This window comes from Sander vitreus, chromosome 6 (assembly GCF_031162955.1).
Source record: "Sander vitreus isolate 19-12246 chromosome 6, sanVit1, whole genome shotgun sequence".
Lineage (NCBI taxonomy): Eukaryota > Metazoa > Chordata > Actinopteri > Perciformes > Percidae > Sander > Sander vitreus.
Window position 1 is genome coordinate 6,933,178 of NC_135860.1, and position 13,819 is coordinate 6,946,996.

General features: G+C 41.1%; 1 protein-coding gene across 2 annotated transcripts in view; it reads left to right on the forward strand.

Moving 5' to 3' along the window:
- Positions 1–13,781, forward strand: part of mtmr11 (myotubularin related protein 11) — a 33,717-nt gene extending 19,936 nt beyond the window's left edge. For both annotated transcript variants that reach the window (XM_078252247.1, XM_078252248.1), the window contains exons 7-17: positions 250–397; positions 788–875; positions 2,040–2,128; positions 2,805–2,932; positions 3,931–4,009; positions 4,644–4,714; positions 6,431–6,603; positions 7,004–7,174; positions 7,508–7,726; positions 8,449–8,766; positions 11,490–13,781. In XM_078252247.1, coding sequence (XP_078108373.1) covers positions 250–397; positions 788–875; positions 2,040–2,128; positions 2,805–2,932; positions 3,931–4,009; positions 4,644–4,714; positions 6,431–6,603; positions 7,004–7,174; positions 7,508–7,726; positions 8,449–8,766; positions 11,490–11,942 — 1,937 coding nt within the window. In that variant the 3' untranslated portion in view covers positions 11,943–13,781. The remainder of the gene's footprint in view (positions 1–249; positions 398–787; positions 876–2,039; positions 2,129–2,804; positions 2,933–3,930; positions 4,010–4,643; positions 4,715–6,430; positions 6,604–7,003; positions 7,175–7,507; positions 7,727–8,448; positions 8,767–11,489) is intronic.
- The last annotated feature ends 38 nt before the right edge of the window (positions 13,782–13,819 follow it).

A 13,819-nucleotide genomic window follows, 5' to 3' on the forward strand; every position in this document is an offset into this window, starting at 1 on the left:
TAGCTTTATACCAACCACAGCTGGGCTCACTGTTGTATTTTGCAAAATTGCTGCCCCTGATTCGTCTCTTTAGAAAATTTCCCAAAATGGATAATTTTTTAAAATTGCAAAAAATTAAAAAGTCACAATATCATCATATACTCTACCTGGTCTTCTCACCGAAAATGTCAACACCAAAACCATGTTAACATTCTGATAACCAAGATATTGTGTATTATTAAGATGTTTGAAATCACTTTCTTCCTCCAGAAATGAAGCAGTTTCTAAGCAACCGTCGCCGAAACACCCACATGAACTGGTATGAGTCTGCCTCAGACTGGGAGCAAGAGCTGGAGAGATGCGGGGCCACTGGCTGGAGAGTCAGCTCGGTCAACGACCGCTTCGAGATGTCCACCAGGTAAAATCACACCCTAGGTGTATAGTAACACACACATCCTCCCCTCAGTGTTATCTACTAACCAGTAGTGTTGAAAAACACGAAATGCTATCTACTGTACCAGCAACACTTTTCTTTGGAATGTGTGAATACATCTGCTTGCAAGTCCTTTACAAGAGAATGTTTGAGAAGCACCGTTTTGCAAAACATGAAGGAAATTGAGAATGTCAGGCAAAGCCAAGGCAAAACTCCCATAAAAGACACAAAGAAGACCACTCAGTTTGCTCAAATGATGTTTTTAAAAAGGCCAAAGTTGATGGCGTTTTGAAAACATAAAAATCTCATCCATGCCATCACTCTACCATTTATATTCTGTCAATAAAACTGTGCATTCTCTCTGTTTTCTGTCAGCCTGCCGAGGTCCATCGTGGTTCCACAGAAGGTTTTAGACACTGAGCTGAAGAAAAGCTTCGCCCACTTCAATGAAGGACGCATCCCAGTAAGTGCACTTAGTATTGAGAAACATTTTGATTTAACCTTCACATCCATCACTACCTGAAACCACTCATTTAAGAGTGGTTTAATCATTCATGTTAGCAGCCTCAGTCCTATGAAATATTATTATTTATTATTATTATTATTTTCAAAGCATTTTTATTCATAAAAAATATTTATTTTTATACAGATTTTATTTATATTATTTTAATCGGGGTGCAATTTGCTGAGGGGGGATGCAAGGGATTTCCCCCTTTCTGGTCTATATATCCCTGCCTCTGCTGAATTATTTTTATCTCCAGTGGGGACAAAATGTTTGCCTACTTCATTTTGAGATTATTTTCCATTGAATATTGAAGTTCTTAAATAAGTTTTGGCATGCCTGGCTACCCTTATCCGTGGTATTGAAAGGGGGATTTAATTGCATGTTTTGTTTTGTTGTGCTTGATCAAAGCTTTTTTGCAAATCGCACCCTGATTTTAATGGTGATGGACTTAAGACAGTATGTATGATTCCTGTATTTGTAACTCCAAAACCAAAGACCTAAGACACAACCTTGTAATGCCATTTGCTATAAATGTAGTGATGCTCACTGAGCACATACATGCAAATAACATTTCCAGTTTGACTTTGCATGCTTTAAAATGACTGTCCTCGACATTCAGAACATTAATATAGAAGCAAACAAATATTTCCTATGTTAACATATAGTGAAGTGGCGTCCTGAGCAGATAATTCATTCACACTACCTCTGTGTGTGTTGTAATCTGGGCTTCTCTGTTCTTTGTTTTGATAGCCGGTCCGGCAGCGTGTGCATGTTAGTGCATGTGGCCGTGAAAAAACATTGGTATTTCACGTATTGGGGAACGGTCTGTGAGAGCCGCGTGGAGGCAATACCAGCACGTCGGTTTTTTTTCCGGTATTTTAAGTACACCCGAAGATGGTGCTAACTTTTAAAGCTACATTTTTAGAAATTCTTGCCTTGTTTATTATATATTGTAATATGATGATCTTCATCAGTCATCTTTTAGATATGATTTCCCTACTTATAACATTACTGTGAGACAAATTACAAGATGAACTCAGATGCAGTAAGTGCCTTGAGGGATTTTTTTACAATGTAGTCATGTTGTCATTAAAAAGGGTGAATTTGTGTTTTGTGTTGCAGCGCTGGTGTTGGCGACACCCTCGAGGCAGTGATCTAATGCGAATGTCCAGCTTCCAGAACAACATCTACCACGAGAAAGACGACATCAGGTGTGTATGTGTGTTTGATGTTTTCCAAATGGATTTTAGCTTGTGTATCTGTCAGTGTTAAGCATTAACATTTGAATGTGGTTTAAGATGATTTAGCGGTAGCCTTGACTGCAGTCTGTAACTATCACAAAGCAAAGCATGGGGTACAGTAAACTAAAAACAGGGGGGATGTTACGTCTTAAAGCTCCTGTAGAACCCTTGTTCACAGTCCAGCAGTCTGCGTTGTCTGCGTGCAGTTTATTAGTTCAGTCAGTTTATTTGAGTCATCCTGTAGAGAAGATGCAGTGTTGTTATTGATAGTTATCTGAACACAGAAAACCAAACTGCTGAAATAGTCTTCACTTAAACAGCAGCTAGTCACAGTCTACTGGAAATACTGCAAGCTGTTAAAGAAGCTTGAGACTGCAGTTTAAAAGCAACACAATACAGCGTGCAATCCGAATATCAGACTCAACTTGCATTCAAGTTTTTACAACTGAAAGAACATTTCTGGGGGAAATATGTCCTTTTTTGTCTTCATTTTTAAAGGCATTTGACTTTAAGCTGTCAAGTCTTTGGAAATGAAATCCACTGTTTATGACGCTATGAGTAAAAAGCCACTGAAAGTCAACTTAGTCCCAAAGTAGCTTGTTGCAGGTGTGGCAGTGTGTTAACAACAGGATGTGCTGTTCTGTAGAAACCTGGAGATGATCCTGTTTGGTTGCCATTCCTCTCTGTGTGTGGTGGTGGAGCTAGGCGAGGAGCTACCCTCACCTACAGATATCCAGCTGGCACACAGCCGCCTGCGCGCCCTCTGTCTGGGAGGTGGGCATGAGACATGAATACACACAACCCCTGAGCAAATATGTGTTCACACACAGCACCCAAAAAAAACTAAATCATATATAGAATTGTGACAAGCTAAGCTTCCACTTGTTATAAAAAAAATGTATTTATTTATTCACTTAAGTCACTTATTTATTTGGAGAGTCAATTTGTCATCCTATGTTCTTTATTTTGTTGTACATTTCAAACTGTATAATTAAATCACTGTTTTTCAGATTTGTTTGGCTCTGAAACTCATACAGTGGCAGCTCAATATAGGCTTAGGGAGATGGTCTTTATTTTATTTTTTTTAAATTTTGGCACACACAGCACATTCCATGGTTTAGTAAACAGAGAAAACTCATGGTCGTCTACAACTACTGGCCCTGGAACTGAAATGCTGACCTATCTTGCACTCATACACATTCTCACTCTTTTACACGCATACAATGCGTAAAGGGCACTGATTATCACAGTTCACACATTTGTCAGCTTAGTGTTTTGTCTTTTGTGGGTGAGTGCTTCACAGCTGAGAGGATTGTCCTGTAAAAACAGCCATTTGGTCGGCTGACTAGCAGTGGGCATTGAGTCTTCACAACTAGACAGAAAATGAAAACAGACTTTAGGGATTGTATTAAAGGCTAATCTCCCAGAGATTATGTGGATTTTGCGTTTAGGGTCCCATTCAAGATGTGGATGATTTATTTTGAGGAGGTAGCTTTTCTGTTGGTGTGAAATGGTTTTTCAGTCTAATGTTGTTTTTAAATAACGAATACTGCTCAGTCGGTAACAACTAGACTGCAGTATTACATTTTTAAATGTACTGATTTATGGTTTTTTTGGTAATGTTTTTCAAGATGAATTACTGGGCAAAACCCTGCTAAACAAGAAAAAACGGAATTAAGACAATCAATTCAACTTCTTTGTCAAATGCAGAGATCCCCCGTACTGAAACATTTCGTAATGTCTGAACATGATTTGTCTTTGTACTGTTCTAGATATCTCCACCTCAGTGTCTGTGCCTGATGACAAATGGTTATCTACCCTGGAAAGCACCCACTGGCTAGATTACACCAGGTAACGGCTCTGATTGGCCTGTCTGGAAAATCTTGACATCCATAATAAAAAGTTATCTTCCTACCCATGGCTTTTTATTGTTGACTGATAACTGGCTGAGGAATGTCTTGAGTTGTGATCAAGGGCATTTAAAATCCTTGAACTTAGGACTTTGTACATTTGTAAAAGAAAAATTATGCTAATTAAAGTACCAGGTTTATATTCAAATACAGCGACGTTTTCAGCTTTCTGTTCACGTGTTGAATTTAGTTTGTTAAATGCATCATTCTTGAAGGGGAAACTCTGAAAAGTTGCTCCAATGTGTATTACCTTATATTTACTGAGAAAGGTTCAGTGGATATTTTTATTAACTGATTTGTAAATCAAGAAAGAAAAATTGTAGTCAGCTTTATTCAATGGTAACATCAATGAATTCATGTATTAATGCATTTGTATAACTTCAAAAAAGAATTAGTAATTGAAAAAAAAAAAAATTCAAGGAAACGTAAAAGCAAAATTATAACATTAGTAGTATGAAAAATAGTTTACAGACTACAGACTTTTTTTTAGACACGTTTGTGATGTGATTACTGTGTTTGTAACTGTAATGAGATGAACCTGGTTTGATATTATCCACCTGCCTCTCTGTCTCCAGGTCCTGTCTGAGGAAAGCTTCAGAGGTAGCCTGTCTGCTCCGCAGCGGTCACCTGACTGTAGCACTGCAAGGTGAGTCACGTGACCAGGACCCCGGCTCATATTAGTCAATCCATTCATTATTCACGGTGCCTCCCTCTCATTAATCCCACATTAGGGCTTGCCCTGAAGTAGCTATGTACCGGCGACAAGCACACTCCACTGAGCCTACATGCACACTGTCAATGGGCCTCCAAACAACAGGGTTCTAAAGACACGGTAACACCTGGCTCCAACTGTTGTGTTTGCTTCTGAAAGGCAGTATAGACTCCATATATGAAATATGACATCTACCTCATGCAAATAATTGATGACATGAAATAAAAACATATTATTGAAAGACCTACGTTTATCTTAAGACCCTTTGTACATAAAGTAAATGTAAAATTTATACTTTTGAAGACAGGGGCCTTGATTAACTGCCCCCTGGCTACAAAAACTGGCTCTTTGGACGTAAAAGGGCCGCCTCTTTGGTGGGGATGGAGACATAGCTAACTGTGGAAGATAGCAGTGGTACCAACTGTAGATATAGCTTGGCTTATTTTTTCACACAGCACTGGCTCATGCACCAAACTTCTCGGGGCTGTGGGGATACTCCCAAGCTCCCGTCTGAATGTTGCTGTGTGGGAGTTTACCCCTTAGATCAAGAGAAGTCACCGCTATAGGACTGTGTGTTGGGAAAAGGAACATGCTGACTGTTGTTTGTTGTGGATTAGAGGTGTCAACTGATCACCACCTGGCAGTGAGGTGGATCAGGTGACGGGGAACACTACTGGACAAACCAGGTAGACCCAAACGTGCAGTGAGGGTGACCTCAGAGTGTCTGGCTGGGGTTCCTGTCAGCTTTCACCTCCTCAAGTTATTGGCAATTGATTTGTTGTGTTATTGTTGTTCTGGTTTCTGACAGTAACATTGAACACTTATAGATGTGTCTGACGATGAAGGAATAGGGGAAAAACAATGGTTATTTTAATAAATAATATTTTGTAGAACTCCTTAGATTCCATTTTACGACTCATTTTACAGACAGTAGGCTGTTGTTGATTTCTAATCATCTGGTCTGGCTGCCTGTGGTGCATTCATAAACACCCAGAGAGACGGCCCCAACACTGCTTACTCAAACAATGGCCGTTTTCAGCTAAGGATGTTTACAACTTGCTGCTGGTGTTTGACTTTCTCAGCCACTCTGCAGCTGCCAAGTGACTTAACATCAGGCTGGCTTTTACAACGCCTGTATAGCTAAGAAGTTCATCTATCAGTCGTGCTCTAAGTCTCCCTGATGCAGCAGATCTGTGTCTGGCTGCTGGATCAGCCGTAAATATCCAACTGCAGACTAGCGGCTACACTAGCCCAAGATACCTTTGTCTCTCAGAGTGCCTCTCCCTTTTTCTCTTGTTGTGTCTGACACTGAGTCTTTGTAATCATCATCATCATCATCATCATCATCATCATTTTCATCTGCAGGTCTATCTAATCGATGTTTTCTTCTATTACTCTCTCTCCCTCTCTCTATTGTTAAACAGCACAAGCCTTAAGAGGAATAAGGGCAGAATTAAATGGTGGTTGTAAATTAAAGGATTGTGTGTCCCTAGTGGTGCTCTAAAATTGAAAACCGTAGCGGTGTCAGTTGGTCTATAGTCGAGCCAGAACAACCAGACACTGTAAACGGCAAAAATTGCCACATCTCCAGCAGGTTGATGTTAAAATAACTGTCAGGTAATAGTGTTTCCCCCTGTTTTGAACTTACAGAGGCGGATGACCGGGACATGGCCTGTGTGGTGTCCAGCCTGGTGCAGGTGATGTGTGACCCCCACTGTCGGACCCAGCAAGGTTTCCAGAGCCTGGTGCAGAAGGAGTGGGTGATGGCCGGCCACCGCTTCTACAGCCGCATCAACTACCACCGCGACAACGACAAGGAGGAGGTGAGAGCTCGCACTGGACAGCGACAATCGCAAGTTAAACTATGCAACCATAGAATTATACATCATTTTATTTATCTTTTATATTTTTTTATTTCACCAGTGTTTAACCTGAAATTATTGTTGTATTTTATGGTATTGTTTTTTTTATGTGCACCTGTGAAGCACCTTGTAACTCTAATTTTTGAAAGAGGCTAAAGATAAGGAAATTACACTTACTATCTATCCTATTATTATTTCATGTATATTGTATCCTTTTACTTCATGTATATTCTGTATGTGTGATGTGTGTCTGATATTTTTGCTGCTGCAACACCGGAATTTCCCATTTTTTTTGGGATCAATAAAAATCTATCTATCTATCTATCTATCTAACTAACTTCTCTTCCTTCTGTCCCTGCAGGCTCCAGTCTTCCTGCTCTTCCTGGACTGTGTTTGGCAGCTCTTGTCCCAGTATCCCTCTCGCTTCCAGCTGACAGATGACTTCCTGTTGGCCTTGCATGACAGCATCCACCTGCCACTCTTCTCCAGCTTCCTGGCCAACTGCCAGCGAGAGAGATGCAAACGCTCCCAGGTACTGGACACTTGAGAGGGGCTTTAGTATTTTGGCAACTCTATTTCTGTCATCTTTATGATAGAGCCTTAGACAGCAACATTTTATCACATTTTAAAGTCATCACAATGTAATTTGCTGCATACATATATTATAGTGATATTTCTGGATCTATGTAATACGCTCCGTTTTCTATACCTGTTTTTGTTTTATCAAAACGGACTTAGATAAAGCACCTAAATGATTACAGCGGGTACCCCATATAATATATTAGAATATTGGTGCACAAAGGTGCATAGAAAGAAAAGTTGGCATAAACATAGACCTATGAAATGTATATCCTACTCCACCCAGAACATCGGGCAGTCCTACACACCAGTCAATGGTTGGAGAGACGTGCTTCATCCGGATTCTTCCTCAGATCCGTCTGACCCCCCTCTACCCTCGGTGTGGGACTGGTCGCTGCAGTACAGCAAGCATAGACGAGACCGCTTCACCCAACCCGTCCCCCCAATCCCTCCTCTCCAGCCGCTGCTCAATGGAAACCTCAACACCAACCCAGACACACACAGGGTAGGGCTGCCAACTCTTTCATGATGAAACACACCCTCTAGTGGCCCTGGTGGGAGCTCTGGGTTTAACAGTGGCTGACATCAGAGAGAACCTCATGTTGGGATGTTAATTTCTTTGCAGCTTTTGACTCAAAATGGATCATTTCAGTAGTTACAGATCTTATCAATTGTGTGCATATACAGATGTCAGTTTGGGTGCTTACTATGATATTGTTAGAAAGCAACACATTGTTTTCAACAGACAATCTTCACTGATGAATAAAGGTAGAAACTTCAGTCAGTACATAGTAATGGGTTATCAGTGTCAGAGAACATGAGTGGATGTTCCAGAATTTGTTATTGGGAAATCGTCTAATCTCCTTTCCGGAGCTGACATAATATTTGCAAGAGGCCACTGCACCCTCTTGTGGCAGCCATAAAACATTCATCCAAATGAAATTGACTCCTTGGGAACAGGCTGAACATAATGCTGTTCCCACTGACCATCACTGATTCCTTGCTCTTCTCTGGTTAGAGAAGTGCAGATCAGTGAAATACGAAAGTTCAGTAATTATTTTAAAATAGGTACCTACAGTACATACTCTGTACACCACATGGCACATGGTTGAGACCCACAGTACACTCCTACTGTGAATGACATTCATAAAATTCAATTGTTAGGTTACTTTTGCAGGTGTCTGCAACTTGAAACGTTGACTGACCGTATCTTTTCCTGCCCAGCAGCTGACTGACACCATCCCCGGCTCAGTCTTCCTCCTCTCTCGAGGCACCTTCTCCTGTCCTGCTAACCTGCTTCCCTGGCGCAGCGGCAGTTCAGGCATTTACAAGAAGAGCCATCGCAGGGCGCCGTCCTCTGAGAACGTGCCTGGCCTGGAGAGGCTGCTGAAAGCGTGGGCCCTGGCTGAGTTTCCCCACGGCCTCACTTCCACCTGCGCACCTCAAGGACCACTTGACCCCTTTGAGCCCTTACTGCCTCTCCTCATGGGGCCCTGCATGGGCCTGTGGAGGGAGTGCTACCTCCGGGGGGCGCTCCATGCACAGGTAGGATGGAAGTGTTTGATAGGTGGTTTGGAATACTCAAATAAGAACGATAGTGAATCAGAAACAGTCATCGTAACTTCATATGTGTCTCTAAATTCTCAACTAAATCTTGAAAACAAAATGTGTTTACTTTTTTTAGTGGTCTATATATATTATATAATATACTGTTCTGCTGTTTTTATTTATTTATTTTTTGCTCGATTTTTTTTTTCCCACCTCTTCAGTCCTCTAAAAATCAGAGATGGAAAAAACACCCCTTAGTTGAAGTGTCCACACTTAGGCCGTTATCTGTGATGAGGGGCCGCAAATCGTTTGTTTAAAGGGGTCAGCATGGTTTGGAACAACTGGCTTAAAGGTTGAGGCTGTTCTTATTTTATCTTTTTATCATTATCCTAAATTCTCCTGAGGAGACTAAAACCCAACAATGACATTCTGCTGTAGTCAATGCCTCTGTGCCACAGAACCTATTAAAAACACACATCAGAGAGCTATACCATTCAACTTGTTCGACATATCCATATTTGAAACTCCACTGCTGCATTTTAAAGTTTAAGAGTCGAGAGGAGATTGTTACAGCTTCCTGAATTCACAAATTTCCTCCCAGCTCAATGTAGGTTCTTTTGAAGACTCACCACAGAGCTTTCAAAACTTTAAAAGCATGCTGGGAGGAAATGTTTGGATTTGGGCTGATTATTTGGTGCTTCAACAAAATCAGGGTTTGTAAGTGGCGAACCACAAACACAACACGCTATTTGACGTTTAGTATTTACTCTATAATGTGAGTGGATTTTAAATTTGAAAATATGTATAAGTATACAGAACCATCAGATAAGCAGCACTCTTCATCGGCTGTCTAATTTACATAATGCCGGGTTGAGTGTCTACAGGAAGTGCCGATTTGTCATTGGGTTTATCAAGTGGGTGACATCCTACACAAAGGTTCCAAGCATCTGCTGGGTTGCATCTTTTCACATCATGACTGCTTGTTCAAGAGATGATGTTGTCTCTTTTGATGTGTAGTTTGAGTTGTTGAGTGACAAACTCCCATTATGGACGTGGTACAGCCTTTGTGATGTCTGTGCAACAGCGCGTCTATCAGTGTTAGGAATAGTCGAGGGCTGTGTAGCCTATATCCACGACGTTCTGGGATTGCACCGTTGCCGTTTGAAATTCCGCCGGATTTCACTCTTTTCAGCCAGGAGTCCGTTACCTTCCATTTTGTGTTGGAATTTTAAACTCCGGTGGATTTCTGAGGACTATGGTTAACTGCTCCTCAGATCTCTGCAGGGTAAATCCAGACAGCTAGCTAGACTATCTGTCCGAGTGTTCTGTTGCACGACTAAAACAACTTTTGAACATACACACGTTCCACCAAAACAAGTTCCTTCCAGAGGCTATTTTGCAGCGGCTCCGCTGCTTTTCCCGGTGCCTAGCACCGCCCATGATGATTGTGATTGGTATAGAGAAATACCAATTAACCACAGGGCATTTTTCTTCCATCCCGGAGTGCTGTGTGGACTAGCCAGACCCTCCTCCGTAGTGCTGTGAAGGAGGGTCTGGCAAAGCGAGACTAAGGGCTGTGTGAGTAGGTGCGGTCATTTATTCTTTTTTAAGGGACCTGTAGAGGAACAAGTCAAACGTACCGCTAAAACACCAACTCAGGTTAACAGTGTCGCGAGATTAGAGTAAATTATGTTTTTCTGGGTAATTTTAGTGTTTCCTCTAGAATTTCCTCTTTAGAAAGTCCACCACCCCCAGGCTGACAAAATGCTGAGTGCCTCGATTTGGAAAAATTGGAAATGGGGTTGAATGGGCTCTTGACCAAATCTCAAATTTGCCGGAAGTTCATCAGGGTTTTCCCAGGCTAATACACCTCCCTAAAGCTGCTTGAAATGAACTCTTCACGCACTGCCAGGTAGGCCACAGAGCATAGTGCAGGCACTTTAGAGGCAAAGCGTAGCGCAGGTATATGTCATCATCACTTCTGGCTATATCACATACAGCTCAAAGTCAAAGTTGAAATAATTTGAACTTTGAGCGCAGCGCTTGGTGGCAATTTCGAGAGGTGTGCCTTGCTTTCCCCATAGGAGAACAATGGCACAGCCAGCGCAGAGGGTTTTCACTGCAGATCATGTGTAGGTGGCTTTACAGTGTCAACAAAAAATGAATATTGAAATCTTTAAGTAGGAGGCAGAATTTGTTGCAGGGCTGTGCGATTGGGTTGCATTAGATTGTACAGGTGTACCTAATAAACTTATACCTTGTAATGTTGATATAACATTGTTTAAATGTATTTTATTTTTGTTGTCAACAAAATCTACAATGTGTTAGTCCATCTCTCAATACTTTACGACTTCCCTACCCTGTCTGTGGCTTTCAGCCCAAAGCCTATTTGTCCCTACTGAAGGCGTTAATCTTTAAAAACAGGTCACTGTATATAGTCTCATTTTTTTAATTAAAAAGACAAAATATGTTTCCTAAAAGAACTGGGCACTGTAGTGTTTGACAAATGTTACTCAAACGACAGTAAATGGTGCATTTGTTTTCATGGGATTTGTTAACAATAAGAAGAAGAAAAAATAGAATATCACCAGCCTTATTCTTTAATGAAGACTTAAGAGATCATTCATAGGACTCCTCTGGTGGGTGCGATGCCGTTGAAGAAGTTACGTTAGTGACTACCTAGTGTAAATAAAATGAACCATGTCGCCTTCCATCCTCAGGCATTCTCCCACCCTATCTCCGCAAACCACCCCCACCCTGTGGAGCAGCTGGCCCGGGAGGTGCAGCAGCTCAAAGACAAACTAGCGCAAGTGTCCACCAGCACGGCTCTAAAGCCAGCCAGCATGATGGCCGAGCCCCGGCGGACCGACACCAACCTGAACCAAAACACCAACAATGGCACCTTCCTCTTCCCAGCGTCAAGGCCTCAGAGCGCGACGATGCCCAGAGCGGCGCCCCCTCCTACCTCCACCAACCACCAGACCTCCAAGGGCGCTCCGCCCGCCTCGGCTCCACCATCCAGGCCCGGCCACAAAGACAATAGCGGCAGCAACAAACACACCTTCCTGTTTGGCCACTCTTCAGTAGCAGAGGCCCGCCCTGACCAGCGCTATTACCCAGCACCCAATAACACCAAGCTGCCTAAGAGCAACGGGTCCTCGATATCTTCCTGAGGTCTGGTCCTTGTCTTTACTGTTCTCATATATGATCTACGACCGGGTACTATAACCAAATCATCTGTCTGCACAATATGAAACTGACTTATCCCTCACTGGTATCATGTACTAAGGGAGACCAAGACGCATGTTTCATGTCAAACCGTATTTGATAGAAAAACTTTTTTTGACAGGTGATAAAAAATAAAAAAAATATTAATAACATTTTGGTGGAACACAGTAAACAGCAACAGTATGAAATAATCAGTGCAAGAGCTCTTGACTCTGCGACTTATCGTCTGTACTGTATTGGAAAATGTGACAACTGTTTTGTTTATTGTAAAAAGAAAAAAAAAATTGTAGTTCAATATTCCACCAATGAAATCTATCTAAGACAAAAAGGACAAGGTGAAGAAGACGCTTAACAGTGTATAACAACAGAGCTTCATAGGCACATCTTGCAGTGTCTTAAAATGCAGTAGAAGCTGTCATGTCATGTCACCGTTCAAGAAAGACAGAAAGCTTGTAGTTTCTATTTTTAGCTTCTTATCCAAAATGGGTCATAGATAATAGTGTGATAAGGCGGTTCTTAAGGGCACTTTGACAGGACACATAGCAGTGAATGGACACATTTGGTTTTCACTGGATCTAACTTGTCTGACTACATGTCTCCAGAAGATTATTTTTTTTGACAACTAGCTATTTTAGATCTTTATTATGTCATGCTAATGTGCAAAATGTCTTAGTTTTTGTATTGCAGCTTCAAATTGAATAATATAATATTGTTTGGACAATGATTTTTTTTTTTTTTGAAAACCATCATTTTTGCAGGCGCTGTGACTAATGTGGAATTTAGGGCAGGAAGCTATTTTGGTACTGCTCTAATAAGATCTCTCCACTTGCATGCATGCTTGGGAGCAGAGAGAGGCCTATATTCAGTTATATTCAGTTATGTGGCTTAAGTCACTGCATATTATTGCAGTATAATTCAGCTCCTGCATGACTGACATGATTTCAGGGCTTTAGTTATAAAATATTATCTAAACTTTTATCTTTATTTTCAAATATATTTGACCCTTATTGGTCAATTTGTTGATGTCAGATTAAGTGTGAATTATGAATTGTTTCTGACCAAACTTAGTATTATTTTGAGAATTTCTCTATCATTTTGTGGTGTAATTCAAAAACACCAACATTATTCTGCCTTTTGATTGCCGTACCTTAAAAAAGGTACCAGTGTTGGAAGCAAAGGGAAGCTTTTTTCTTCCTGTTTACTTCTCTCTTTTTCCTGCCTGGAGGTGTATTAGTATGCAGCCAGCATTTAGGTCAAGGACTTGGAAGTGTCTGACTGTATTTAAACCAGAGAGGAAAGTATCTGGTCCAAACAGGTTGTTGTTCGCATGATGTGGGTGTCAAGTAGATGCACTGGCATCATTTCCACGGACGGATGAAATTAAGTATTTGTAAAAGCATGTTTTTCTAAATTTTATTTTAGGCAGGAGAACAGTCCGATGTATGACTGATGCCGACCTCCCCTCATGGCAAAAGGTACCTCACATGATAGCACTATGAATTATTAAATTGTTGTAAATATTCATCACATCAATAGCAAGACGCATCGATAGCTACAATTTCAGAGCTTTCCAGGTGTGATGCCAATGCATTCGCTTGCCTTCCATGGAAAAAAACATAAGGTCATCTTTGTCCTGTCACATGGAAAATCTAATTTGATCAGCTGTTGGTCTGCATCGTTGTATAATTTAATGTTTTTGGTACGAACATCACTTAAATTTGCCAGATGTACATATTTTTTGTTACAGCATGTTTGGATCCTGATAAATAAAGTGTTATACTCAACTGTGTTCATAATCTGTGCCACAAAAATAAAAGTCAAT